This window comes from Rattus norvegicus, chromosome 2 (assembly GCF_036323735.1).
Source record: "Rattus norvegicus strain BN/NHsdMcwi chromosome 2, GRCr8, whole genome shotgun sequence".
In the NCBI taxonomy this organism is placed as follows: domain Eukaryota; kingdom Metazoa; phylum Chordata; class Mammalia; order Rodentia; family Muridae; genus Rattus; species Rattus norvegicus.
The window spans coordinates 228,792,299-228,819,941 of NC_086020.1; the positions used below are offsets into that span (position 1 = coordinate 228,792,299).

Genomic DNA, 27,643 nt, shown 5'->3' on the forward strand with positions numbered 1-27,643 from the left:
GCTATCAATCTTAGTTCGCAGGCGGTTGAACAATGAAACAATGCCGATGCTTTCTTATTTGCTGTTTACTTGCTGGTGAATGGTTTTTGTTTGGCCTAGGAATATGTAAATTAGATGCCTTCTCCTTCCCTGCTAACAGCCTTTCTGCACCAGATGAAAACAGTGCACAACCGAGACTTCAGGTCCTAACAATACCAAGAGCTCACGAGTCCAGCAAGGATGGAGACTCTGCTCTAGTCATTAGCCCCGCAAAGGCGACAGATGAGCCGATCCCCACCCTTGACCTCAACATCCTGTCACACCTGAGAAGTTCTGCTGTTCCATGTGCCCCTCAGAAATAACAAGAATCCTTTCCAGAACGGAGCGATCTACTGCATTACTAAGGTCCCCTGGACACTGATGGACGCTTTACTTCAGTAGAATTGTATGCATTCATATGAGCGAACTCACACCGCTGGGTTCAGTTAGAACAAGCGACTCTGACTGCGTTGACCAGTAAGTCCCAGCTTCATGGCACAAACTTAATACCTACTGTTCCACTTCACCTTTCCCAGGACAAATGAAACTCCGGCACCAAGGACCTCAGCTAATGCCACACTGCCTACTTACAGCAGGGCTGGAGTCCCGAAGACCTGACTGAGTTAGTCTGAAGTCAAACCATTAGGATGTGCTACTCATACTTGCTCAAATGAGCTCTGCTCCATAAAGTTTTATCATACAGACGCCTGAGCCGACTAGACAGTACTTATGCAATCCCCCAAGTTAATTTACTCGCTACCAATTATTGGTCCACTCAGATACATCAATAAAGTTATATAACCAAATGTCTTCAGTATGCTTAGAGCCCCATTAACAGCTAACAGGCAGCTTCAGCCCGTGTGACTTATCTCTGACACCGCAGTCTCTATGACCCATAAAAGGGTCCTAGACACAAGCATATTTCAAACCCCAAACACTTTAGAAGATATTTCATAAAATATAATTACAGCAGAAGAAATATGTGCATGTGTAATGGTATTTACCCGCTCTAGTAAATTCAGAAGTAATAAGATGTGTATATCTTTCTCTATTAATTCTTTTCTTCCTAATTGGCTATTTACAGTACAACTTGCCACAGACCCTTTAAATACATTTTCTAATGTAAGTCTCTTCGTGTATTGCCTTGTAGCTGTCTACTTCATTGAGTTGGAACATAACTCAGGATGTTATAGTGCCTCGGGTTTATTAAAAATAGGACTTAATTTTTATATAATATGGTCCTTTCTGAGAACCAACCTCACAGAGCTGCGTTTAGTTTTATGAGGCAGGCACAATTGCTAGGAACCGCACAAGATGGATTAGATCCATTAGAACCGTTACATCTGACTTGTAATTACGGACATTCAACAAACATATGACTGGCCAGGAGTTGATCCACTTTACCTCCAGGCTGCATTTTCACATAATAAGTGCTTTCCAATGTTTTTATTAATTAGCCTGAAAATTGTCTTGTGAGTCCTAAATAGCTTTAATGATTTCGTTGTTCTTTTCAACAAAAATCATGTATGTAGGATGATGTCATTTTACAGGTGAAGGCAGGTATAGAGTAAAACGAAACATGTCATTGGACGAGAAGGAAGGATGGGTGGGAGAAAGATTTTAGAGAGGAGGAGGAGACTGGAGGGAGAAGGGGAAGCAGCCAAGAGAACATGGAGGCAGATGTTAAGATTTCTCTCTGCACATTTACAAGTTGTTATGAATATTCCTAAGGGATGGATGGATACAGGATTTTGTGTGTCTAGATGAGCAAACTATATATTATCTAGGTGGGCAATTATATCTTATCGATTGGATCAGGGGTTATTGTGCTGTGTGCTCTTTTATGTGGCCATTGAATTGAGATCAAGAGAGTGCGTGGTGGCAGGACACTGGGCCACTACGGAATTGTGACGTGTATGTCTGGAATGGTGGCATGAATGGAATGTATGTCTGCCTTAGGAACTAGATGGGTAGAGAGATCATGGCCAGGCTCAGAGAGAGGCCATCAGCAGTGTGATATGGGATGGAGCAAAGTGGGTGAGACGCTTTGCTAACTGAGATAAAAATACCAAACAGATGTCATGGGCACTACGGTGCCTGACCTAGAGCGGTATAAAAGAACCATTTATTTTAATTTTACCACAACACATGCACTTTCTAAACTTTGGCTAGCATCAGGGATCTTGTGTCAAAGCAGACTATATTTCAGCGGATGTAGGGGCATGCCTCAGACTGTGTATTGGAAATTTCCTAAGTGGCACCCATGAAACACGCAGTGAGTAGCAAGGCCACAGAATTTCCTTCAAAAATACATTAGCATGTACAATTCAGTGCTCCTGTGTTACCTATACCACCTCTGAGTGCAGTTTGAATATGTTCCCAGAATTCATTGGGTGGAAAATTAATCTCCCAACACAGAGGTTGGGTCATGAGGGTCCAAGCCTTAAGAGTTAACACAGATGCAAATCAAAACAACCCTGAGATCCCACCTCACACCAGTCAGAATGGCTAAGATCAAAAACTCCAGCGATAGCAGATGCTGGCGAGGATGTAGAGAAAAGAGGAACACTCCTCCATTGTTGGTGGGATTGCAGACTGGTACAACCATTCTGGAAATCAGTCTGGAGGTTCCTCAGAAAATTGGACATTGAACTACCTGAGGACCCAGCTATACCTCTCTTGGGCATATACCCAAAAGATGCCCCAACATATAACAAAGACACATGTTCCACTATGTTCATAGCAGCCTTATTTATAATAGCCAAAAGCTGGAAAGAACCCAGATGCCCTTCAACAGAAGAATGGATACAGAAAATGTGGTACATCTACACAATGGAATACTACTCAGCTATAAAAAACAAAGACTTTATGAAATTCATAGGCAAATGGATGGAACTGGAAAATATCATCCTGAGTGAGGTAACCCAATCACAGAAAAACACACATGGTATGCACTCATTGATAAGTGGCTATTAGCCCAAATGCTCAAGTTACCCTAAATGCACAGAACACATGAAACTCAAGAAGGATGACCAAAATGTGAACGCTTCATTCCTTCTTTAAAAGTAGAACAAGAATACCCTTGGGAGGGAATAGGGAGGCAAAGTTTAGAACAGAGACTGAAGGAAAGTCCATTCAGTGCCTGCCCCACATATGACCCATACATACACAGCCACCAAACTAGATAAGATGGATGAAGCAAAGAAGTGCAGGCCGACAGGAACTGGATATAGATCTCTCCTGAGAGACACGGCCAGAATATGGCAAATACATAGGCGAATGCCAGCAGCAAACCACGGAACTGAGAATGGGACCCCAGTTGATGGAATCAGAGAAAGGACTGGAAGAGCTTGAGGGAGCTCGAGACCCCATATGAACAACAATGCCAACCAACCAGAGCTTCCAGGGACTAAGCCACTACCCAAAGACTATACATGGACTGACCCTGGGCTCCAACCTCATAGGTAGCAATGAATGTCCTAGTAAGAGCACCAGTGGAAGGGGAAGCCCTTGTCCCTGCCAAGACTGAACCCCCAGTGAACGTGATTGTTGGGGGGAGGGCGGTAATGGGGAGAGAATGGGGAGGGGAACATCCATAGAGAAGGGGAGGGGGAGGGGTTAGGGGGATGTTGGCCTGGAAACCGGGGAAAGGGAATAACAATCGAAATGTAAATAGGAAATACCCAATTTAATAAAGGTGGAGGAAAAAAAAGAGTTATCACAGGACTGAGCTCCTAATCGAAGAATGAGCCACTCTCCCTCTGCCACGACCATTTCTCCTTTTCTTCTCCTCTTGCCCTTAACTTTTCCTTCCCTTCTCCCTTTTATTCTCTTCTGTGAATGTTCTCCTGTTCTTCTGCCTTCTCCACAGAACACAAGAGAGATCCTTCCCAGACTCGGCCCCCACCAGCTTTGAATTTCCCCAGAATTCAGCACCATAGAAGACAAATTTCTGCTCCAATAAACTACCCAATCTTAGGTATTCTATCATAGAAACATCGTGAACCAATGCAATGATGACCTTGTACTAATCATCAGCTGCTTTCCTAACTATAACTCTCCTGGAATCAAGACAATATTTGTGATGCTTTGTATGTGCTCAGCTCAGGGAGTGGCACTATTTGAAGGTGTGACCCTGTTGGAATAGGTGTGACCTTGTTAGAGTAGGTGCGTCACTGTGGGTGTGGGCTTTAAGACCCTCATCCTAGCTGCCTGGAAGTCAATATTCTGCTAGCAGCCTTCAGATGAAGATGTAGAACTCTCAGCTCCTCCTGCACCATGCCTGCCTGGATGCTGCCATGTTCCTGCCTTGATGACAATGCACTGAACCTCTGAAACCTGTAAGCCAGCCCTAATTATATGTTGTCCTTATAAGAGTTGCCTTGGTCATGGTGTCTGTACACAGCAGTAAAACCTTAACTAAGACAATATCTGGCATTCTGTTGTATTTTCAGTGTCTACTGTAATACCCAGTTTTTATCAAATGTAATGAATTCCTATGCACAAATGATAAAGCTTGTACATATACTCTTGAATTCACACAAACATTCTCCCAGCAATGTTGTCATAAGAATGTCAGCAAAACACTGAAGTTTTTTCAAAGATACAGTAAATTTGTCACCGTAATCATGTCTGAAATGTATACAATGAGCTTACGTTCTCATTACCTGAGTCCTCACAACCTGATTAGGGAAGACTTCTTTTAATTCCCATCTTAAAAAGTAAAGAAATATCCAGTTCCTTATTCATAATTACCAAGCTCTCAAATACCTTTGCTGGGATACGAGCCTATTCACATGGGCTCCGTAGTCCATGCGCCTAACTCCTACACCCCGAGACGGATGGACATCATGGAGTCACTCCATGGCTTAGCTCACTGTGCTTTTACATCTGCAGAATGGCCCTTGTACCAGTCTACAGAACCCTGTATCTACTCAACACTTCCGGTAAGGTCTTAGGTTCAATCCTCTTCTTCAGCAACCCACAGATTTGTGTCATGAGTTAGTGTGTGGTTTTGGTGGGACAGGATGTAAAGAGCTGAGGACCTAAGACAACTCACTAGATTAGGGCACTGGAGTGGTCCGTGGAGGGATACTCTTGAAGGGCAGACACCTACAAAGCCATATAGACTACATGCCTGTGGAGAATTCCAGGAAAAGTGGTATATGATGGGTGTCTTCTCAAGTTGGAGACTTTAAACAGTAGTTTTAAGATGTAGCCCTAGAAAAATATGTGACCTCCTCCATGTTCCTGGTTGACACTGTCTGATACTGGTCACCTGAATTGTAAACCCTTCCATATTTCAATAAGGGAACATAGATCTTGTACGCACTTAATGAAACACACCACATTTTTTTATTTAGAGATAATATGTGTCATTGTTTATGACCAGAATAGAGCCATACAACTATTTTGAGAGACAAGTCACTATGGCAACGGTTTTTCCGATTAAATTTAGAGCTGCAATGCCTTCTGCTGCTGAAAGATGCAGCTTTTAACAGCAGGTGTTGTGTATCTTTTATATTGGGCCTCGTTTGGTTTTATACCAGGTAGAGCTTCATATTCACTTAGCTAATGCAAAGACCACAATATTCAATAACTCACACTGCATGTGTAGCCATCTAATGGAAATCCGACTGGTTGGAGCTTTTTCAAAGACGAATGAAAAAATGAATGATATCTAGAATGACATCAACAGAAGGAAAAAGATTAAAAATAGAATTCTACAATCAGTAATCTTAATAGTCTATAAATTTCATTTATTTCTCTAAAATGTTTCTTGAATTAATAAAAGTTAACACATGTAACTGTGTATCACGGTGGGATATTTTAATTTTTATTACATTAGTGTATTGTGTGCTGCGGTACACAAGTGAGCATCGGAGGAAGCTTCTGAGAGCAGGTTATTCTTTTCTACCGTGTAGGTCCTAGGGATTATACTCGGGTCTTCACGCTTGGCAGCAGGGGTCTTTACCTTCAGAGACATCTCACCAGCCCAGTACTTTACAGCGTATAACTTTCTTACGTAACATCAGATCTCCTTACCTGGTTACCTACACAGTGGTGAACGTATTCTGATTTTTAAAAATTTCTTATTCAATGGCAAATATTCTCCAGACATCTTGCAAACAGCAAAGACCATAAACTTTCTTCTACCCTAAGTACACTTAAGCTGAACTGTAGAACTAGAGTTTCAGAACAAGTAGAACAGCAGTAGTGGTGGCGTCCTTCACTAAGCCTTTGAGACATTCCACAAATTCACTTTATTTCAACACTTTGTTCCCAGCTAAACACGCTGATTTGGAAGACCGTGGAGCCTTTGGGAGGAGGCACTTCACTGCAGGAAGTGGGTTTTGGGGGGCGGGGCTTGAGGTTTGGTAGCCCAGCTTCACTTCCTGCCTGCTAAGCACTGCCTGACTGCAGACATTATACCCAGCTTCCCTGTGTTCCTGCCACTATGCCTAATCTATCGTCGTGGACTGTCTCCCCTCAAACTGTGAGCTAAAACAGCCCCTTCCTCCCCTAGGTTGCTCTAGTCTGGGATTTGGTCTCAGCAATTAAAACACTAGGACTCCTCCGTACAATTTTACAAATTTACCTCAGTGAACAGAAATCAGAGATGGGTACATTTAAAACTTTCACACTGTTTATACGAAAGGCATAGAACTTAGCATCAGTTAAAGGAGTTTGTCCTTCAGTCCTGACAAACAGTCCCATGAGCTTGCTCAGAAATATAGTACAGATTAGGAAACCTGGGTACTTTCCCTGGGTGTTAGATTGTGAAAGGAACATAGCAACACACTAAATGTCTTAACAAACGTTCGGGAGAAATGGCTTATATTGGATAAAATGAGAAAATTGGCTAGTGAAATGTAATAAGCATTCCAAGTCATGAGGCACCAGATGCCAGCATTTCCTCAACTGTATATGAAAGTAGCTTTTTGTAAGTGTACTTTATGCAAGTAATAACATTACGAATGCTACATTTACACAAGGGAGCCCAGAACTTCACTGTTTGCAGACACATCGGCTACAGTTGCCATTTAATATCGCTATTTTTCTTTTTTGAATGTCAGATGAGTAAATCATAGAAATAAAACAGTAAGCTTGCCTTGAAATGAAAGGTCTTGCTTCCATTTTGATAGTTTGCTATCATATATTGAACTGTGGCAGGCAAGCAAGCTATTCAATCAATCAATTCTATTCATACACAGCTCCTATTTTGATAAATATCTGAAATATGTCGATATGATGGGCTTTCTGTTATTCATGAACTATATCCATAACATTTTCAAAAACTTGAGTGTATTATTTACAACCAAAAAAAAAAAATTTTTACTGTGGTCTTGGTTTTCCTTGATTCTGTTTCAACCCTTAAAATACTCCATTTTCTTAAGTCAGCTACTTAGATGCAAAGACAAAAGTTGGCGAGAGGATGTGATTTTGAATCATTTTAGGTGAATTTAAGAAAGAAAATCTCTGTCAAGTTATTTCAGGTATATGATCTCCACCAGTGATTCCTCCTGCCCTGGAGCTCCTGATGGCATCACTCATTCAGTCAAAAGAATGCTGTCATTTGAAATCTTGTGCATATGGGTAAATTGCCTTCTGCAATAAAATCCCAGAGGGTGATATAAAATTGCAGCTAGGTGAGCCAAAAGTAAATACTACATTCTGGAACTTTCCATAACTTTGTCCCAGTGGAAGTACTTATGAATTATGCCTAAATGCCCTGAGTTTCCGGAAATGTGCATTTTCTCTATTCGCCCGTGTCAATTCTGATCACTTACTACTAATAACTACTAATAACAAAACACTAATAACATTTCCTGAAGCAGGGAAGACGCAGCTGTCATTAACAAGGCTGACGAGATAAGGACCTGAGAGGCTCTGTGGCTGCTGAAGGACCCTTTCTAACTGGCTTAAATGGGATTGCTTGTTTTCCACTTTTGTTATTAAAATAGAAGTGGAAATCTGCTCGCCCCAACCTATCAGCATCCCGTTCCTGAGCCTGCCTGACCTTGAGCGGTGCAGCTGCTTCGGTAGAGTTAAAAATGGACCTTCAAGCTGGCTTTAGTTTCTGTTGCTCTGCCTCTGAGTGTCCTCCCACTGATCTGTTTATCACACCCTTTACCACTTCTGTTGTTTTTCCTACCGAGAGTTTTTAGCCTCGACAGCTGATACTGTTTTTCAAGGTCCTAACCTGCTGATCCTTGCGCATGCGGACCCAAAGTGCGGGAGTGGTGCTGGAACCTCGCCTTGAGCACCCCCCAACACCCCCCCCCCCAGGTATTTCAGTTTCTTCATTTTCTGATCCCCCAGCAACATCAGCAGCCTACGCAACATCGCTGGGAATGCCCACCCATTGCAAACCCCGTGCCGCTGGCACAGGGCAACAGGAAGGGTGGCTTAGTAAGTTAGAAGGAAAACGTTTGGCATCTTGCTTTTAGTAGTGTGCCAGCCCCTCGGTTGCCTCTTGCTCAGGACTCCCCGGAAAGAGTAGCAGAGATTATCCCAGCAGGACAACTCTTTATTCTCAGGCACCACCACCCTCTCCCCAAGCCCTTTGAAGACCACTAACGCTTAAACTCCTTCCAAAGCAAGCCCACCAGGAACTTTTGCTTCTGGGAATAGCAATTGCTCAAAACTATCCTGCGGCTGGAGCAGGCAACTGAGATCCTGTTAGTGGTTTTGTTTAGTTTCTTGGCACTGGCCCTCTTCAATTCAAGTTCTGTGCCTTTCGAAGCCAGGTCTTAGAACAGGGCTAGGCTCGCCCTGGCCGCGGAGAAAAACGGTTTAGTCACAGATGTAGTATCCCAAAAGATGCCCCATTGATTCCTGAGTGCAGCTGAAGTTGGAGAGCCTTTACCACATCCGACCACCTGCGGGAGACTGGGTGCGGACTGGAGCTGATGGGTTAGAGTCAGAACATTGGGCATAAAGGATGCTCACAGAACACGGTCTCAACTTAGCCAAATACTTATTCAGGATGACACAGCAAAGTTTTTGGGTCATAGCTAACAGGACCTGGAGCTTCCTGCTGCCTGAAAAGTTCCTCAGCCAAGACCTGAGCAGGCTGAGCCTGAAAGCCGGCAAACTGTGAGTAGGGGCTCACACCAAAGAATCTAGGTTAGTGGCCGAAGGGAGATGCTCCTTAGGTGGGTGACCAATGGCCAACCACCAACAACCAAACAGCAGGTGTCTGCCCAACGCGAGGCTGATCCTCAACTCCCAGGGGCTTGCCTGGGCCCCTTCCTTGGCAGGAACTGAAAGGTGACCTGACCCTACAGGGGCGGGCCAGGGCACGAGCCCGGCCAGTGGCGCAGGTGGGCGTGCCGACCAGGAGGGGAGGCGGGACCTATAAAGCTCTCTCCATTCCGGAGGCGGAGCGGCCGGGTGCAGCCTGTGCTGGTGGGCGCGGTGGCCCGAAGCCTTGGACTCACTGCAGGACTGTGCAGGGAACCACTGTCCAAGCATCGGGCTAATAGGGGGCGCCTGCCTCGGTTTACCCTTCAGCGTCTGGTGAAATCCCGCAGGTGAGCAGCCAGAGGAGGCGGGATTGGGCAGGGGCGCTTCCCAGTTATGCTGACTTTCCAGCTACTTCCAGCCTGTTTGCTTTAGTTGGTGCCTCTGCTCCCAGGGCTTTGTCAACTTGAGTTACTAAGACTGGTGGTCCCTCCCTTTGGAAGGGCAGTGCCTGGGCTAGTTCACCCTGGCGATGCCTGGACTCTGAGGAGCCTGTGCACTTCTTGTGTGCTTTTGCAAACTTCTCTCACTTTTTTTCCTCCCAGCGTCTAGGGAAAGATCCGTTCTGCTCCGCGAGGGAAACAGAGCCGTTGACCATGGTTGCAACGGGCAGTTTGAGCAGTAAGAACACGGCCAGCATTTCAGAGTTGCTGGACGGTGGCTCTCACCCTGGGAGTCTGCTAAGTGGTGAGTCACCGGGCTGTCCACCTCTTTCCTATCCGAAGGTTGCAGCCCCTCTCTAGTGTAAGCGTCCCTGCTGGAGAGCGCGAGACTTCATTTCCTCCTAGAGACAGAGAGGACTATGAAACCCATCTGAGATGTCTTTCTAAACTCCTTAGCATTGTCTGCCCACCAGAAACAAACGTAAGGAGAATAATGCATTGCTCCAGTCTGCTAACAGGTTCTTGAGGATGAAGTTCCCTATCTCGTGGTTGGAACAGCAAGCATATAGCTGGCTGTGTTTTAAGACATGCATTTAACTTGTGTGACCGGAACCATCATTTTCCTCCCAAATTCTCCATTGCCTGTTTGCCACCTAATCCCTCTCTTCCCCATCTCCAGAGAGCCACCCTTCAGCGTTTTGTTACCATGTTAGTATGGCTTTTAGAGTATTAAATAATCAGAATAGTGTATGTTCCCAGTTCGGTTTGCTTTCCCACAGTGTGATATTTTGGACTTCTAGCCTTCCCTTATCAATGTTCTCCTTCTCGTTACTAAGTAAGATTCTATTATGAAATGTACCCTCTATGCCAGTCTTAATGTCAAAGGGAAACTTTAACAGCCCTGGTTCTACACGAATCATCCTTTGCAACTTGAAATGTCAACTTCCAATTTGACAGGTTACTCTGCTGTCAAAGAGTGGGGTGAGCATATATTCAGTTTCAAAAGCTCTTTGGATCTTCTTTATCTATAAGATAACTCTAAAGTTGTCTGTCTTCAGTGTGGATAAAATATAGATAAAATGCAGATGGGATTTGGAATCTACTTATTGGAATTAAAAAACAAAAACAAAAAACAAAAAAACAAGCAGGGCCCTAAGTGAGCACATGAAATGGAAAGCCAAGCCAATAGACCCGGGAAGAAGCTCTGTGGCCTCAGTGTGGTGTGGCACCCTGCCAAGTAGTAGGGTTAATTTGGAAGGTAGGTGACCAAAGGCAGGGCTATCTTTTTTCCTCTGAGTAAACCTAACTTTGTTTTCCCTGGTCTGTTTTGTTTTGCTCGGCTAAGAAAATCCTAGCCAGCCCAGTTATAAATAACCTCGTGAACCTCAAAAGTCCTCCCCTCTGTGAGCGATCTTGAATCCAACAGGTCAAAGCTAAAATTGGACCTCTGGGCCATTCTAGTAAAGGCTTCTAAAGAAAAATGAAAAGCTGGTAGATCATTAGGACTGTGGCAGGCTTACTTTAAAGCCCTTGAAATCATTCTGCACACCAGCAGTCCCCTCGTGAAGCAGTAGTAATGATTTCTATTCCAGATGTTCTGCATGTCAGGGTCTCTGTGGAAATACTAAAATAAACTTGGAAAACCCCACAGAGAGAGCAAGGGAGAAAGGAAATCACAAGGAATCCTGGATGAGCATGGGTAGAGTCACATCACCCTCAAGACTGTGGGTAGACAAGAAAATCTAAAGAAGGGTTGATTAACCTATTCACTTTGTTTCTCAGTCTTTGGGGCATGGGTGAGCTTTCAGACCTGAAAGGTTAAAGGGCTTCTATTCCTTACATGGTTAATAGCAAATTGAGATGAGCTTAAAGCAGGATCGAAAGAAGTTAGATACAGAAGCTAGAAGTGACTGGACCTACAATGTTGTAATGACCTTGCAGACCTTGCTTCTCTGTTCTCAAAAGCTTTCGTTTCTTTCAGATTTCGACTACTGGGATTATGTCGTCCCCGAGCCCAACCTCAACGAGGTGGTGTTTGAAGAGACAACATGCCAGAATTTGGTTAAAATGTTGGAGAACTGTCTGTCCAAGTCAAAGCAAACCAAACTCGGTTGCTCTAAGGTCCTGGTTCCTGAGAAACTGACCCAGAGAATTGCCCAAGATGTCCTGCGGCTCTCATCCACAGAGCCCTGCGGCCTTCGGGGCTGTGTTATGCACGTGAACTTGGAAATTGAAAATGTGTGTAAAAAGCTGGATAGGATTGTGTGTGATGCTAGTGTGGTGCCGACCTTTGAGCTCACGCTGGTGTTCAAGCAGGAGAGCTGCTCCTGGACCAGCCTCAAGGACTTCTTCTTTAGCGGAGGTCGCTTCTCGTCGGGCCTTAGGCGAACTCTGATCCTCAGCTCGGGATTTCGACTTGTTAAGAAAAAACTGTACTCTCTGATTGGAACGACAGTCATTGAGGAGTGCTGAGGAGGAAAAAACAATTAAAGGTCCCTAATGAGTGGCTAATAAACCTCTGGAGCTATCCAGCCGTCATTTGTAGTTTGCCTGCTTGCCCTCACCGGGAATCCCAGATTTAGGCCATTTTCCTTCTGTGTTTCTCACCCATAGCGACCCACTTTAAAGGCTGAGGTTTTTTTTCCTGGCTTTTAAGACATAATGCAAGAGAGCAAATTGCCCACATATATGTCCACATGAGATAAGGGAGTGAAATAAGCAAGCTCCTTTAATTTTATATTCTGTCTAACATTTAGCAGGTAGTTTTAGTAACAGAAAAAGATTCACTTTGCCTAATTTGACTTTCACGTGCCCAGGGCTCGTGCACACCTCTCTCTCTCTCTCTCTCTCTCTCTCTCTCTCTCTCCCCTCTCTCTCTCTCTCCCCTCTCTCTCCCCTCTCTCCTCTCCCCTCTCCCCTCTCCTTCCCTCCCTCCCTCTCTCCCTGTTCTCAGAGTCATCTTCTCAATGACAGGACCTTACTTGATGCCCAGCCCATCAAAACATACAGAGGGCTGCATTTCCAGCTTCCTACCTGAATTTGAAGAGTTTTTACACAAGAGGGGACAGTTATATAGATGAGCTTGATTAAAAGGTCATCTTACATAAAGAGAATAATGGTCACAGTAACAAAAGCACGGCCTCCCTGCCTGGTGTTCTCCCCACACCCGTGCCCAAGAGACAAAAAGTGTACATCTTATTGTATTGATGACACGATTGCTTTCAGTGCCTTTGCAGTGTTATGTCAACTTGGTTTTCTTAGTTATCAACTGTTGAATGTTGTCATTTTTTATATTGTCTTTAATTGGATTTTTTAAAAATGACTGGCTTTTCGCCCACAGTTGATGGAGAAGGGTAATCTCAGATCTCGCCCCTTTCAGACCCACTGGGGTAATATTGCTGCTTTCTGCCACTAAGATGCTTCCTCTGCACTGAAGCATCTCATCACGTGGGTGTCAGCTCCTCTCTGGCCTTTTCTAGGAACTGGTTCACCTCTCCTTAACTTCACACTTCTTCTTAGTTACCAATGTACTTATATTTGCAGGGCCTGATTTGACTTTGGGATGCCGTTGCCACCACAGACTAGACATGAAAGCCCTATAACTTAAGACAACCTCTGTACATATGCAACGCTCTCTGCCCTATTCAACAAGGTCTTTTCTTCCTTGGGTCATCGAAAGGAACGGGGTTTCCTGCCCAGGCCTTCAGTATGAGTTTGTATACCTCAGGCACCAGCATGGCTGGGACAGATGTCTTAATCCTGACCATAAGCAAACAAGCCAGGTACAGTTCCTGGTCCTGCAGGTGACCTAAGACATCACTTTCCCAATGAGCAGGTGTTCTCCTTGGATGCTTGGAGAGGTACCACAGAGCCAGCCTTCACAGGACTGGGCCAGTAGTCAAGTCCCCGCTGTTTGTGGGCTTGCAGATGCTCGGTTTCTGGAGGTCACTGTGTTCTGGAGCTGTTTTGAGTGACGCCAAGGAGGACCATGAGGCTTCTCAGGCATGGGCATGGATCTTTACCCACTAGCAGTTCTGTGGCTCTCTTGTCCATTTGACTCACAAAATAGTAGTGGCTTCAGGAGGCTCCTGCAATGACAGTCCTGTTTAAGTCTATTTTTACAATAAAACATCATATATTTTTAATTCCTTTGACCTCTTTGTTCTTTCTTCATTTGTGTCATGGTCACCCGAAAAGAGGCTTGACAGTATTTGGAGAAAGATAATGAATTTCACTTATTTTGAATACTTACACATCAATAAAGAATGCATCTTTCTTATAATATTTTTCAATAGGAAGACATTAATGATTTGAACACCATGGACAAGTGCCTTATTCAACACACAGATCAAAACTCGTCGTGTGAAGATACATTGTGTGTATAGTTTCATATATAACTAATTATATGACCAGTGTATATATTTGCTTTTAATGATCGTTAAATGACAAACCCTCCTAACTCCTCTATTAGTCTTAAACTAGAATTTAATTTTTTCACATGTCTTTCCTGTCTCTTGAAACTAATGCTCATTGGCTCAGGTTTCTTGTAGTATAACCTCAAACATTTGATAGATAAGGTCACAATATTACACACAGTGAAGACTGGATAGACAGAGTCAGGAACATTTGCTTTGAATATAGATTTGGAAATGTGTATTCTTTTTTTCTTTTTTTTCGGAGCTGGGGACCGAACCCAGGGCCTTGCGGTTGCTAGGCAAGCGCTCTACCTCTGAGCCAAATCCCCAACCCCGGAAATATGTATTCTTTGTTTATGCTTCAGATTGATACTACAGCTTAAGTGTGTTAAATGCATACTCTACTGTTCATGTACTTGGTGCAGGACCCCTAAAGAAAATGCTTAGTGTGGTTTCAGATCAGGTAGAAAAAATGAGAAATCAATCGTCAGGATGCATTAGGAGCAGGGATTGGCTCAAACTTTAAAACCTGTCAGCAGGCCAGGGAGACGGTATGGCAGCACACGTGGTAAAGATGCTTGCCACAACGGCTGACCACCTGAATCTGATCACTCAGTAATTATTTTTTTAAAATACTAAACCTGTGTGTATGTGTGTGTGTGTGTGTGTGTGTGTGTGTGTGTGTGTGTGTGTGTGTGGTGGTGAGGGTGTTGTTAGTTTGTGGGGGTGTGGGGGGATGTTGATGTGTGTGCATGTGTGTACTGGTGGTAGTAGGGGGTGTGGGTGTTGTTTGTATGTGTGTGTGGGGTATGTGTTATATATGTGTTTGTTGGGGGATATGTGTCTTGTTGTATATGTGTTTGTGTGTGTATGTATGTGGTTAAAGAGGTGGGGTATGTTTTGTGTATGTTGGTGGTGTGTGTGTGTGTGTGTGTGTATGTGTGTGTGTTGGTGGAGGAGGTGGGTTGTGTGTTGGTGGTATGAGTGTACATGTGTATATGTGTTGGTGGTATGTGTGTGGTAGTGGTGGGGTGTGTGTTGGTGGTGTGTGTATGTGTGTATGTGTTAGTGGTATGTGTGTGTTGCTGGTATGTTGTGTTAGTGGTGTATGTATGTGTGTTGTGTGTGTTGGTGGTGTGTTATGTTAGTAGTGTGTGTGTGGTGTGTGTGTGTGGTGTGTGTTGGTGGTGTGTGGTGTGTGTGTGCTAGTGTTGTGTGTATGTGTGTGTGTGTGTGTGCGTGTGAAGGCTGTTATATGCATTTCTCAATTACACAGATTTAAACAAATGAAGACAGTAATACTGCAGTCGAGTTCATGTTGGCGGCAGAGGAGAAGGAAGGGCACATGTGGCATTCGAGGATCGAAGAGCATTGTAGTGTCATGAAGAGCTGAGCCACTCACTGTTCAGACTCAGTCTTAAGTAATAAGCAAAACTCAAATGACCAAAGAGAAAAGAAGTGCACAAGAGTCTAGGCTCGTTTACATAGAAAGGAACACATACATATGTCTGTAAATGCCTGAAAATACTTAATTTAATCAATAATCAGAGAGATGCAAATTAATAGCATAATAAGAAGTCAGTGAATACATAAGTTGATGAAGTCAGAGAGAAAAAACTCTTCTCTCTGTGGGAACTACACCTCAGTGTCTGTCAAGCTTGTGCAAAGTTGATGACAAGAGCATTTTAGGAACCAGCTCTCTCATGCTTCAATGTCATTGTTCTTTGAACCCCTTTGCTTATGATACATACGAAAGAATTGTGAAGTTGTAGCTTATGATAAATAGTAATGAGTCATGAAATCGTAGCCCCTGTTGTGTTTTATAATTGCCTTCCCGATTTTTCAGCCATAGTTTTAGAAGTTGGAAATTATGTGAGCCCTAGTTCACTGTAAACACCCACATTTTAAAATAAAGCCATTATATCATACTGCTTGGTGTTTCCAATGAGATGTCAATGGCGCAGTAACGTGACACCACAATCTATTTAGAAAACGCTAAAATAGGCTCGTCCACAAAAGGTCATTTTTCCAATGTTCCTTTTTCTCTGTTGCTGTGTGTACCAAACTTTACTTTTTCATACTGGATTTTATTTTAACATGATAGTTTTAAAGTTTTTCCTAGGATTCTTCTCATCAGAAGAAAACAAGGTACACTTATAATTTGCAATAAAAATGTGTTCAGTAGCATTTAAGATAAGTTTTGGTTGAGTTTGATTACAAATGATAAATTGTACACATTAAAGACACTAAATGGGCTTTGAAATTTTATAGAGGTTATTAATGCTGAAGTGGTGGGTTACTTCTTATTGAGGCAACTATTTCATTCATTGTAAACAAATACTGGCTTCTGTTATAGATTCAAGGCTAGGCTTCACTATCTACATTTTGTTTCCACAGCTGTAAGCTTTGTTTTTTTCAGTAAATCTACTACTATCAAGAAGATGACCATGGGGGAACGGCCCAAACACTAACCAATCCTTGGAGCACTTTCAGATGGACAGTACTTTCAATGACCGTCAATGATACGTGATTGGAATAGATTTCAGTGGTGCAAAGGACAGAATTATTCAGCTTGCAACATATCAGTAGGAATGACATGAGAGACAACAGCTTGTTTCCTCACACAGTTAAAGGCTACAAATACAAGATCAGGGTGCTGGCAGGTGGCATCCACCAGGGCTCTACCTTGGTATATAGATGGCCCTCTTGTTCCCATGTCTTCCTCTATTTGTAGAGAGTACCCATATCTGTTATGCATATATTATTTATTGCCTGCCACACTCACTAAAATATAAGCATTTATATAAAGAAGTCTACTAAAAACACTATAGATAAAATGAAATTGTTGAAAAATGAGACTAAGGGCTCAGCAGTTATGAGTACTGGCTGTTGGTCCTGTGAAGACTCGTTTTCCCAATGTAGGGGATGCCAGGACATTGAGGTGGGAGTGGGTGGGTGGGAGTGGGAGCATCTTCATAGAACCAGGGGAAGGGGGTATGGGAGAGGGAGAAAAGGGGATAACATTCGAAATATCCAAGAACAATAAAATTTAAAATAAAAAGAGTACTGAGTGTTGTTGCAGAAGACCTGGGATCAATTCCCAGGACCCACATGACAGTTCACAACTTCTTGTAACTCTAGTTAGGCTTCCAGCCAGATTGCCTATCATCAAAAAAAAAAAAAAAAAAGCCAATTAGGATCTAAGAAAATAGGAATCTTTATTAACTGCTGGTAAGAATGGAAATGTATGCACCCTATGGAGACCAATATGATAGTCTTTCTTTTAAAAAGTAAAAATAGAACTATCATATGATCTAGCTATACCAATCCTAGGTCTATACCTAGGACACTAAATCAATATAGCATAGAGATAGTTGACCCGTCCATGTTCACTGCCGCACCATTCACTACATCCGGAGAATGGAAGCAGCCTAGGTGTCCAACAATAGATGGCTGTGCAATGGAATTTTCCGAAATGAAAAAGAAAAGAATGGAATCAAAACAGTAGCAGGAAAACAGATGCTAATGAAAATCGGTATGTTAAACAAAGTAAGCCAGACTGGATCCAGTGAGGTGGTCACCCCATGAGTAAAGGTGCTTGCCACCAAGCCTGCCAACCTGAGCTCCATCAAGTTCAGTCAACAGAAGCCACGTAGGAGGGGAGAACTCACTGCCTCTAGTTGCCCTCTCACTTCCGCAGTTGCCAGGACATTGTGTGCACATGCACACATGTGCGTGCATGTGGGGCAAGTGGAACCCTGTCACCACACAAAAACTGGGAAGGTTGAGTGGATTCAGAAACCCTGGTATTTACTGTATCTGAGGACGGTTTCATTTACTCCAACCTGGTTCCTGTGTTAGGACACGTGACCACGACAGCCCACATGAGGATCATGACCACAGTCATGTAGCACAGAGTTCCTGATGCCAATGAGTTATCTAGATGGGGAGACCCCAAGGGATTAGTCAATAAGCTTCCCTTCCTAGACATTCCTTCCTGCAAAAGGTATTTAATCTCTGATCCACCCTGAGTAATACGTATGCACCCATTTTTCATGATGAACGATAAATAAAGTTTTGAAAAACAAGGACTGCTTTTCTCATCAAGAACTGCCATGAGGCACTCATACAGAGCCGTGCTGCCTACGCCTCCTACAGAAGGCCTCTCCGCCCTCCAGATGTGGACTTTCACCCCTGAGCTAAGTCAGAGAGTTTGGGAACCTCGGCCTCCTGGGCCTCCACCTACCATTTCTTTTTTTTTTCTCTCTCTTTTTTCTTTTTTTTTTCCCCATCTTTACTAACTTGAGTATTTCTTACAAAAGCTTTGTAGTTTTATGAGATCTCATTTGTAGATTCTTTTTTTATCATTATTAACTTGAGTATTTCTTATTTGCATTTTTATGGTTATTCCCCTTCCAGGTTTCCGGGCCAACATACCCCTAACCCCTCCTCCTCCCCTTCTATATGGGCTTCTCTTCCCCATCCTCCCCCCATTACCTCCCTCCCCCCAACAATCCCATTCACTGGGGGTTCAGTCTTGGCAGGACCCAGGGCTTCCCCTTCCACTGGTGCTCTTACTAGGATATTCATTGCTATCTATGCCGTTGGAGCCCAGGGTCAGTCTATGTATAGTCTTTAGGTAGTGGCTTAGTCCCTGGAAGCTCTGGTTGGTTGACATTGTTGTTCATATGGGGTCTCGAGCCCCTTCAAGCTCTTTCAGTCCTTTCTAAGATTCCTTCAACGGGGGTCCCATTCTCAGTGGTTTGCTGCTGGCATTCGCCTCTGTATTTGCTGTATTCTGGCTGTGTCTCTCAGGAGAGATCTACATCCGGTTCCTGACAGCCTGCATTTCTTTGCTTCATCCATCTTGTCTAATTGGGTGGCTGTATATGTATGGGCCACATGTGGGGCAGGCTCTGAATGGGTGTTCCTTCTGCCTCTGTTTTAATCTTTGCCTCTCTCTTCCCTGCCAAGGGTATTCTTGTTCCCCTTTTAAAGAAGGAGTGAAGCATTCACATTTTGATCATCCGTCTTGAGTTTCATGTGTTCTGTGCATCTAGGGTAATTCGAGCATTTGGGCTAATAACCACTCATCAATGAGTGCATACCATGGGGACCCCCATCTTGGGCTGCATTCTACAACTACACACGCCCTGATGGCAGTGAGGATGGAATGTGTAGCCTGGCACCCTTCCAGTTTATCTGCCTGAATGGCTTTCACACAACCCAGCAGTGAGGTGGAACAGGGACCCACACACGTGCACAAACACAGAGAGAGACAGAGAGACAGAATAAATAAATAAATCTCTCTTTAAAAAAACAAACTTAGACCAATATTGACTAACTACATATTTCTCTCAAATGCTGAACATAGATTTGAACTTATGGAAACCTGTGTGTGGGTGAGGGGTGCATCATGAACAGAGAAAAGGAGTCATAAGGACTGGAGGAACTTTGGGTGAAGAAGACAAATGGAAGCCGTGAGACATGACTGACTGGAGTACAAAAGAAAAGCAGCCAGAGGAGGTAGCAGGTACATGAAAGAAGGGGGCGGAGAATGGACCGGAACTATGATATCTGTAGCCACAACACACAGGCAGGGTGATCTTCAGGTCCAAACACGAGCACGCGGGAGGCGGGTCAGGAACACTGCCTCAAGTTCTAAACCAGGGTGGGTTACATAGGGAGAGTCAGAGCAGCTGAGAAAGGAGAAACGAGAAGAAAGGGAGGAGAGAGAGGAAAGGCAGTGCTGTAATGGAGCACAGTGCTTTGCATGCTGCTGTTGTAAGAACCAAGCTGTCAGAACTCGGAGCTAGGCAGTGCTTTACTGGGGTCTCGTTATTTGTAGTGAACGGAGAAGATTGACAGAAAATTCTGACCTGACTCACTGAAGTGGCCCAAGGAACAGCTCCCTAAATGACAGCTAAAGCCATCCAAACCTTTGCATGCTCCACTGAGCGGGGTTCTCCACTGAGGATGAAAACCAAGCAGATCACGCAGATCACGGGAAAGGTTTGAATCAGTTCTCCAAATAAGGAGAGGAGTCCTGGTTAAAGCAATAGCCAGCCCCAACATAGCATTTCACTGAGGATCACACCACACCAGAAGGCTTTTCCCAGAGCTTCCAGGGACGCAGCGTACTTTACCACTGAGTCACAGACTTACTGGTGTGCACCAGGAGAGCCAAAGGTCAAGACGGATCTGAGCCCAGAGCCTGCAAGAGTCCGCTTTAGTCATCCATGATGATCAACCAAAGCTGTGCTGCCTACACACCCTCCCACTTCCCAGCACAGAAACCACTGCGAGAATGGGACACATGCATTAACGATGATTTCTTGTTGCTCAGGATAATTCTTTGTTCAACTGCTCTCGTGCATGTTTCCTAGTGCTCATCGATATATATCACATCTCTTTTGAGTAAGCAGAGAAAGGAATGGTAATTTCACCCTAATGTTGATGTGAACTAAGGGCTTCCTGGCCTCAGAGGTGTGACTAGGACATCAATGAACAAGCTGTTGTGAGAGAACAGTATTTCTAGAAATCTAGAACCACTGAGTTCATTCATCTTCACTGAGCTTACGGACTTACAACAATTCACATGTACCCCAAAGCTTTCATGATAGTCTTACAGGACACCTGTCTGAGACTTCAGTTCAAGAAACAAAAATAAACAAGTTCTCTTTTCATAAAATCTTGATGACTAAACCAAAACCCTAAGAGACAAAAGAAATTTATACATGAGGATACTTTCCACTGAACCGAACTCAATGTGGACGAATGTCCTTCTCCCCACCTGTCTTAGTTACTGTTCTACTGATGTGGAAAGGCCAAGGCAAGTCTTATGAAAGAAAGCATTTAATTGGGGCTGGCTTACAGTTTCAGAGGTTTAGTCTGTAATTGTCATGGTGGGGAAGATGACGGCATGCAGTCAGACATGGTGCTGGAGAAAGAGCTGCGAGCTCTATGTCCAGATCCACGGGGCGGCAGAAAGAGAGAGATTCAGGACTTCAGAATGGGCTTTCTTGAAACCTCAAAGCTCACTCCTCATGACATACTTTCTCCAACAAGGCCACACCTCCCCATCCTTTCAAACAGTGCCCATCATAGGCAACCAAGTCTTCAAATCTGAAGGCTAAAGGACCAGTCTCTCAACTGAGGCTTAAGTGGAGGAATGAACTTTCTAGCAGGGTGAGAGCAAGCAAAGAGCCAAAGCTTCCTTCCTCTGTGTCTTTTTATAGGCTTCCAGCAGAAGGTGTGGCCCAGATTAGACGTGATTTTCCAACTCAAAAGATCTGACTAGAATAAAGATGTGTCTTCCTACCTCATATATCCAGATTGGAAGTTGATCATCCTACTTCAAATTAAGCAAAAACCCTCACAGGTATGTCCTCCACTGGGGATTTTTGTTCATTTCGGGTCTGGTCAAGCTGACGACCACAAGTACCCGTCACTCTGTCCCTCTTGTTCATTCCAACCTTCTCTAAGATTAGTACCTCAAATCTACAAAGCAGTTCAGGAACTTACATGTGCTGCCCATGGCATTTAAACAGAAAGCTCGGTCCCCATAGTATACCTAAAAAATGAATTATACTATGGGCAATCGCAGCAGACCCTGTCCATAGGTGGGCAGGTCATCACTGGGAGGGAAGGAAATGAAGTGGGAGGGCACCTGTCTTAGAAAGGACAGGGCAGCTGAAACAGGGATCCTTTAACAGCGCTGAGCAGTTCAAATCCTAAGAGTGGCACGGTTACCAGCAACTGATGATTAAAAGCCTGTAAAGGCAGGCCCGCGCTAATATAAAAATAGATGTCAAGGTAATGTAAAAAACAAAACTGTTCTGTTACGGGAAGACATAATCCCCATGCTTTGCATAATGTAAGACACTTGTGAAACGACACCCAGACTTGCATGACCGGGGAATTGGGAATCACAGGGTCTCTAGATAGCTTAGTTTAGCTAAGAAATCTCCTTGAAAGAAATCACTCTGAAAAGAATGGTGTTCTGCAAAGCTCCAGAAGAAATATAGTATCTTCATGACCTCGATTACATGAAACTAGAAAGACAGAGAAGACAGGTTAAAAAGAGAAGGGACCAAGCCTCCATCACTGATGTAGAAAACGGATGGAGTCCCTGTCTGTCCCCAGAGACAAAAGATGCTGAAACTGTGAATACAATTTGTTTCCCAGTCACCAATTTGAACCAGTCCTTCCTGACTTTGTGCATCTCTGGAACATGTGCGTCATGATCCTCTGCTCAATTGTTACTGCTTCCCAACAACAAGGTGGTCATGTGAGCTAGGAACATAGTAGCATCTCAGCTTTTAAAGTACAAATGGTAAAGGCCAAAGATGGAGTTCAGTCCAGCATGCTCAGCACCCTGGCTTTCATTCCCAGCACACCCCCATGAAAAGAAAAGAACTAATAGAACTAATAAGTAACAGTAACAATAAATAACAGCTCCTGGGGGAAAAGGATTAGAATCGGGTACCTTCAACCATGTAACTTGTAACCAGAGCATAAAATACAATATCAATACTAGAAACAAACACAAAGTTAAAATAATAAATGAATAAATGATGTTGACATATAAGTCAAATTTTACCAGTGGGATAGAAATGAAAACCATGCTAGGAAGAGGGCTCAGTGGGGAAAGGCATTTATCAAACAAGCCTGAGGACCTGAGTTCCAACTGTGGACTCAATATAAAGTTGGAAGGGTAGAACTAGACTCACAGAGGTGTCCTCTGACCCCAAGATGTGCACAAGTGCATGCGATGATGATGGTGATTATGATGATGATGATGTTAAATTAGATAGATGATAGATAGATAGATAGATAGATAGATAGATAGATAGATAGATAGATAGATAGATAGATAGATGGTAAGCATTAACTTTTGAAAGGGTATTGCATTAGCTATTTTTCTGTCAGAGCAATAAAACATCATGACTGAAAGCAAGTTATGGGAGAAAGAATTCATTTTAGTTTATGGTTAAAGACAGAAGTCTATGGCAAACAGCTGGCCAAAGCAGGAAGCTGGCTGGTCACATTTTGTTTGCACAGAGCAAACTGGAAGTGGACAAGGGTATAAACTCTCAAAGCCCACCCTAATAATAGAGCATTTCGTCTGTCAGAGCTTCAAGGACTAAAGGATCCATCACCTCTGCAAAGAGTAGCACCAACTAGAGACTAAGTTCAAATGCGTGAATTTCTGGGTGCTGATCTCTCATTCAAATTACCCTGGAGACAACAACAATAACAACAACCTGAGAAACAAGGGAACAGAGCAACCCACCCCACACTGTGAAAACAGAGTATGGCTAACTCAGTGGCAGGAAAACCCTGAGAGGTGGACCACAGAGCACACGGTGTCTGATACCCCATTGCCTTCCCTGTGTTCATGGAAGGTAGGTTTACTCTTTGTTACCTGTTGGCACTGCTGAAAACCAAGGCAAATTCAGCTTGAGTCTCCATCAGTCGAAGTGTTCGGAACCAGACGAGCTTCGGATTTCAGAATATCTTCACATGCGATGCCTTGGGCAAAGCCTAACTAAGTCTAAACTCAGAAGTCATCTGTATCCTATGTGGGCCTTCTACAAAGAGCCTAAGGCTAACTCTATACAATAAGTCCATTAGTTCTGTATGTGAAACAAACTTTTAGGTGCCATCATGCTACCTTCAGGATAAAATCAATGCTCAAAAATGTCAGAAGTTTGAATGTCAGATTTTGAAATTTTAGATTCGGGATGGCCAATTTGCATTGAGATGAACTAAGGCAAACTTCTAAGGGGTACTTGAGTAAAGTCATGAAATTCCCATGTTTCCCAACCCAGTCCTTGCTTGTAAGTATCACAACACTTCTCTGTCCCTGTTGTCACTGCCCCATGAGAAATTGCTTGCTCCTGCTGGAACATAAACTCCAGACAGCCCTGTTCTCTAACACCCTGTCTTTTGGGTCACTGTGGAAGAAACCCACTTCACAGTAAGAGGCATCGGGTGAACACTAATTTGTGTTTGTCACTCTGCTCAACACTCTGGGCACATAGTGCAGCCATCCTCATGACCCGGTAAGCAAGACATTATTTTTTCAAGTCTCAGGCTCAGATAGCAAATGTAAAGTCTCAGTTCCATTAAGATGTGGAATCCAAATGAAATCGCGTTCATTTGCAAGTTTAGTAGGACCATGGAAACGAAAACCCATTACACGCCAGATAATCAGATCTTACCAGCTCAAACCAAGTACAAATTCCACATTCTAAGGTCAAGGAGGACCATGCCAGCATCTGGAGTTCAATGTAGATGAATGCAGGAGGAAGGCGAGTGTGGTAAGCAGACAGATGCTCATAACTACTGCTTGAACAATGCAAACCTTCGCCTGCATCCTTGTAGGCCGGAGTGGAACTACATGACAAACATAGCCTAAGTCCAGCTGACTGAAAGCTTGCTAGAGCTCGCATCCCAAGAGCACTTCAGAGGTCAGTGTGTGAAACACACGGTCCCCAGACTGATGCCATCAGGAGGAAGTGAAATCTTGGAAAGGTCGAGCCTCGTGAGAGACTTTTAGGTTACTGGAACAATTTCCCCAAGGAGATTGTGGAACCCAAATTCTTTCTTGTCCCCTCTTGTAACTCACAGCTCTGAGACAATCAGTTTTCTTCCACCTTGAATTTCTGAAATGAGATGCTGCTTTGCCCAAAAGCCTAAAGCCATGGAGTCAGTTGCCCCTGGATACACCCTCCAAAACCCAGAACAAACAGTAGGCGAATTTTCTGACGATGTGGGCTATTTGTTACAGTAGAGAAAGCTAATCAAGAGCCAGGCATACTGCAAAGAGTGGGTGAGGATCCTAACCAAAGGAGGTGCTCTCCACCCTTACTTCTGCTCTGTATAGAGCTCTAAGCTGGATGTTAGCCCAGGGAACCAGGCCAAGCAGTGAAAACTTGGAACCAGAGTCCCGGATCCTAGCCTGCTCTATCACTAAATACCTGTGTGATTTTACATCTGTTTTCTTCAACCTCATTGTTTCAAAGAACAAGGCTGGCAACTAGAGGACTGTGGGAAGGTGGTGGTCTAGGGAGATAGCTCAGCAGTTAAGAACATACTACGCTCATGGAAGGACGATTAGCATTTGGCTCCCAGCAGCCATATTGGTAGCTCAGAACCACTTGTAACTCCAGTTCCAGGGGATCTAATACCCTCTTCTGGCCTCTCTGGGAATCCAGACACATGGCAGACACTCAAACAGAAGCACACACACATACACAGACACAGACACACTCACACACACACAAGAATAAAAGTGAAACTACAGTTTTTTTTAATTAGGCTAGCCTCAAGGCCATAGTATTATATGATCACAGAATGTCTTACAGACACAAAGGTCCTGTGAGAACACATCAGACACACTTAGTAGTCTGCTCTTCATGTTTTAAACATAGCCTTTCCTTTCTGGTAGACTCTAGTCCCGCACTGAAAGGAAATTAGCCAAAGAGGATATGCTTTAATGCTTACAAGGTCACCAGAGGGCTAAAGCCTCTCAAGTGTCCTGATGCCAGGTGTGGACGCAGGGGACTATTTTCGGATCCCACTCACCAAATACCCTGGCAGCTTTACTCTCACAGGTTCAAGGACTTGGCAGGAAGGACTCCACAGGTGGCAAATCTTTAAAACTCTCCAAAATATAGGCCAGAAAATAGCAGGTTCTCCCAGGATGGCCTGGCTGTATTGGGTTAAGGCCAGATTCTAGACTCCACGACTAACGCAAGTGTTAAGTCTAGGGCCTACTGTGTATCCTCTAACCTTTCACAGTGGCTGAACGAATGGCTGTTCGTAATTTTGATGGGATTCATGGAGTCCAAATTTAGATTAAAGGAACTATGACAACTAGACACAAATATTTGAAATGTGTGTTCGTGTTGTAAAGATTGCATTCACTTAATCTAACCTGAAAGTCAAAGGATCCGAGCTGCTGAAAGCCATGGTGTAAATGCAGCAGTCGGTAATAATAACAATGAAACTTTTGAAAAAGTCTAAACCCAGGGGGTTACCAACTACTCCCCGTGGGCCACATTTCGTACATGTGCAATTCTTGTTTGTTATTGCTGACTAAGAGGCGGAAAGACCATACCTTTCTAAACTGCGCAGTTGTATACAGTGGCCCAGCAACTTGCACAACCCAATTCAAATATCTGTCTTTTCTTGAGAAACCTAATGGTGTCAAATAAAGCCTACCTTCCCTTGCAGCACTAGGATGCCGAACCCCTCCTGTGAATAGAGAGAGGGCCGCATTCTACTCCCCTGATCCCACTGCCTTAGGGTCCCCTATGCAGAAGGCAACTGAGTACCCCCGAGGATTTCCTAAATACATACAAAGAGAAGACTCCATCCTCTGGATTCTCCGCTTTGCCAATTCCGCCTCTCAGAGTCATTCAGTGACCTCCATTTTCTTTGCCCAGGCTATTTCTGAGGCTGTGGAAACTCGTGTACTCGTGTATTCTTTTCAATAAGAATCTGTCACCATTCCTCCTTTAAACATATGTCCAATTTGGCAGCTCCAGTCAGCAGCTGTAATAACTCTCTCTCTCTCTCTCTCTCTCTCTCTCTCTCTCTCTCTCTCAAATTTCAAAGAAAGTTTAAGGGAGAGAACGGGAAATGCAGGTGCTTCTACAGAAAGTCCTGGGGCTGCTGGGCATGTGTTGAAGGGTACACATGTCGTGACAACAGCTATGTTTAAGTAACTTCTATATCATTACTTAAATTGTGACCAGAGCAATGTTTAAGTAACTTACATATCTTTACTTCGGTGCATGCTCCAATGAAATATGTCAAATCTTGTGTTATTCTTCCTCATTTTTTTTGAGACCGTACTGATTTGCGCTCTTGAAAATAAAAAAGATTCTGAAAGGAACATTTGTATTCATGTGTTAAGGCGGGCTCATCATCATCACGAATGAGGGGAAAAGATAGTCCTGACAGCATCACTGAACGTCAAATGGTGATAAAACATCCAAACATAACCTAGGCAACGTTTGGCTTGGGTAAGGAAAATAAGGCTATTTTTTTTTCAAATGCTAACACTGTTGACAAGAAGTTGGATGCAGCCTGTGGGAGGCTGTGTTTCTAAATATAATGTAAATCAATCCGCTGGTCATCAGAGGCCATGATGTCCCACTGTCCTCATAACTCAAGATACAAGAAAACCTGAGGGATTGTCTCAGTGGAAATGTAATACTGACTTTGTACCTGTGTCAGCTAAATAGAAATACTCATTTCTGTAATCAGCCTGAATAATATACAATAAATCCTAATTTCATTTAAAGAAAGATGGCTGATACTTTAAAAAAGAAAATCACAACTTTGATGTATTTTACATCCAGATAAACTTAGCATTTGAAAGGAAACCTGTTTCTTTGTTTACATTACTTTGACTTTCTATTTAAATTCTTCGAGTTTTAACTCCACTGAAGTCTTTAGAGAAATAATTAGGTTTTGAGAGATTCACAGCATTTCCAGATTTTTAAGAAAGAACACAGTATTTAAAGATCTTGAAATATCTTTTCCTGAAACTGACCGTGGGGTACC

General features: G+C 43.5%; 1 protein-coding gene across 2 annotated transcripts; it reads left to right on the forward strand.

Moving 5' to 3' along the window:
• The first annotated feature begins 8,532 nt into the window (after positions 1 to 8,532).
• On the forward strand, positions 8,533 to 12,180 carry Ddit4l (DNA-damage-inducible transcript 4-like). Of its 2 annotated transcripts, NM_001389274.1 has the most exons (3): positions 9,409 to 9,554; positions 9,810 to 9,951; positions 11,629 to 12,180. In NM_001389274.1, exons 2-3 carry the CDS (start codon positions 9,861 to 9,863, stop codon positions 12,117 to 12,119), a joined length of 582 nt encoding a protein of 193 aa, NP_001376203.1. In that variant the 5' UTR covers positions 9,409 to 9,554; positions 9,810 to 9,860; the 3' UTR covers positions 12,120 to 12,180. The 2 variants fall into 2 exon arrangements, with proteins under 2 accessions (XP_063137163.1, NP_001376203.1); XM_063281093.1 differs by having other exon boundaries at positions 8,533 to 9,554; positions 9,810 to 12,178.
• Positions 12,181 to 27,643: the final 15,463 nt, after the last annotated feature.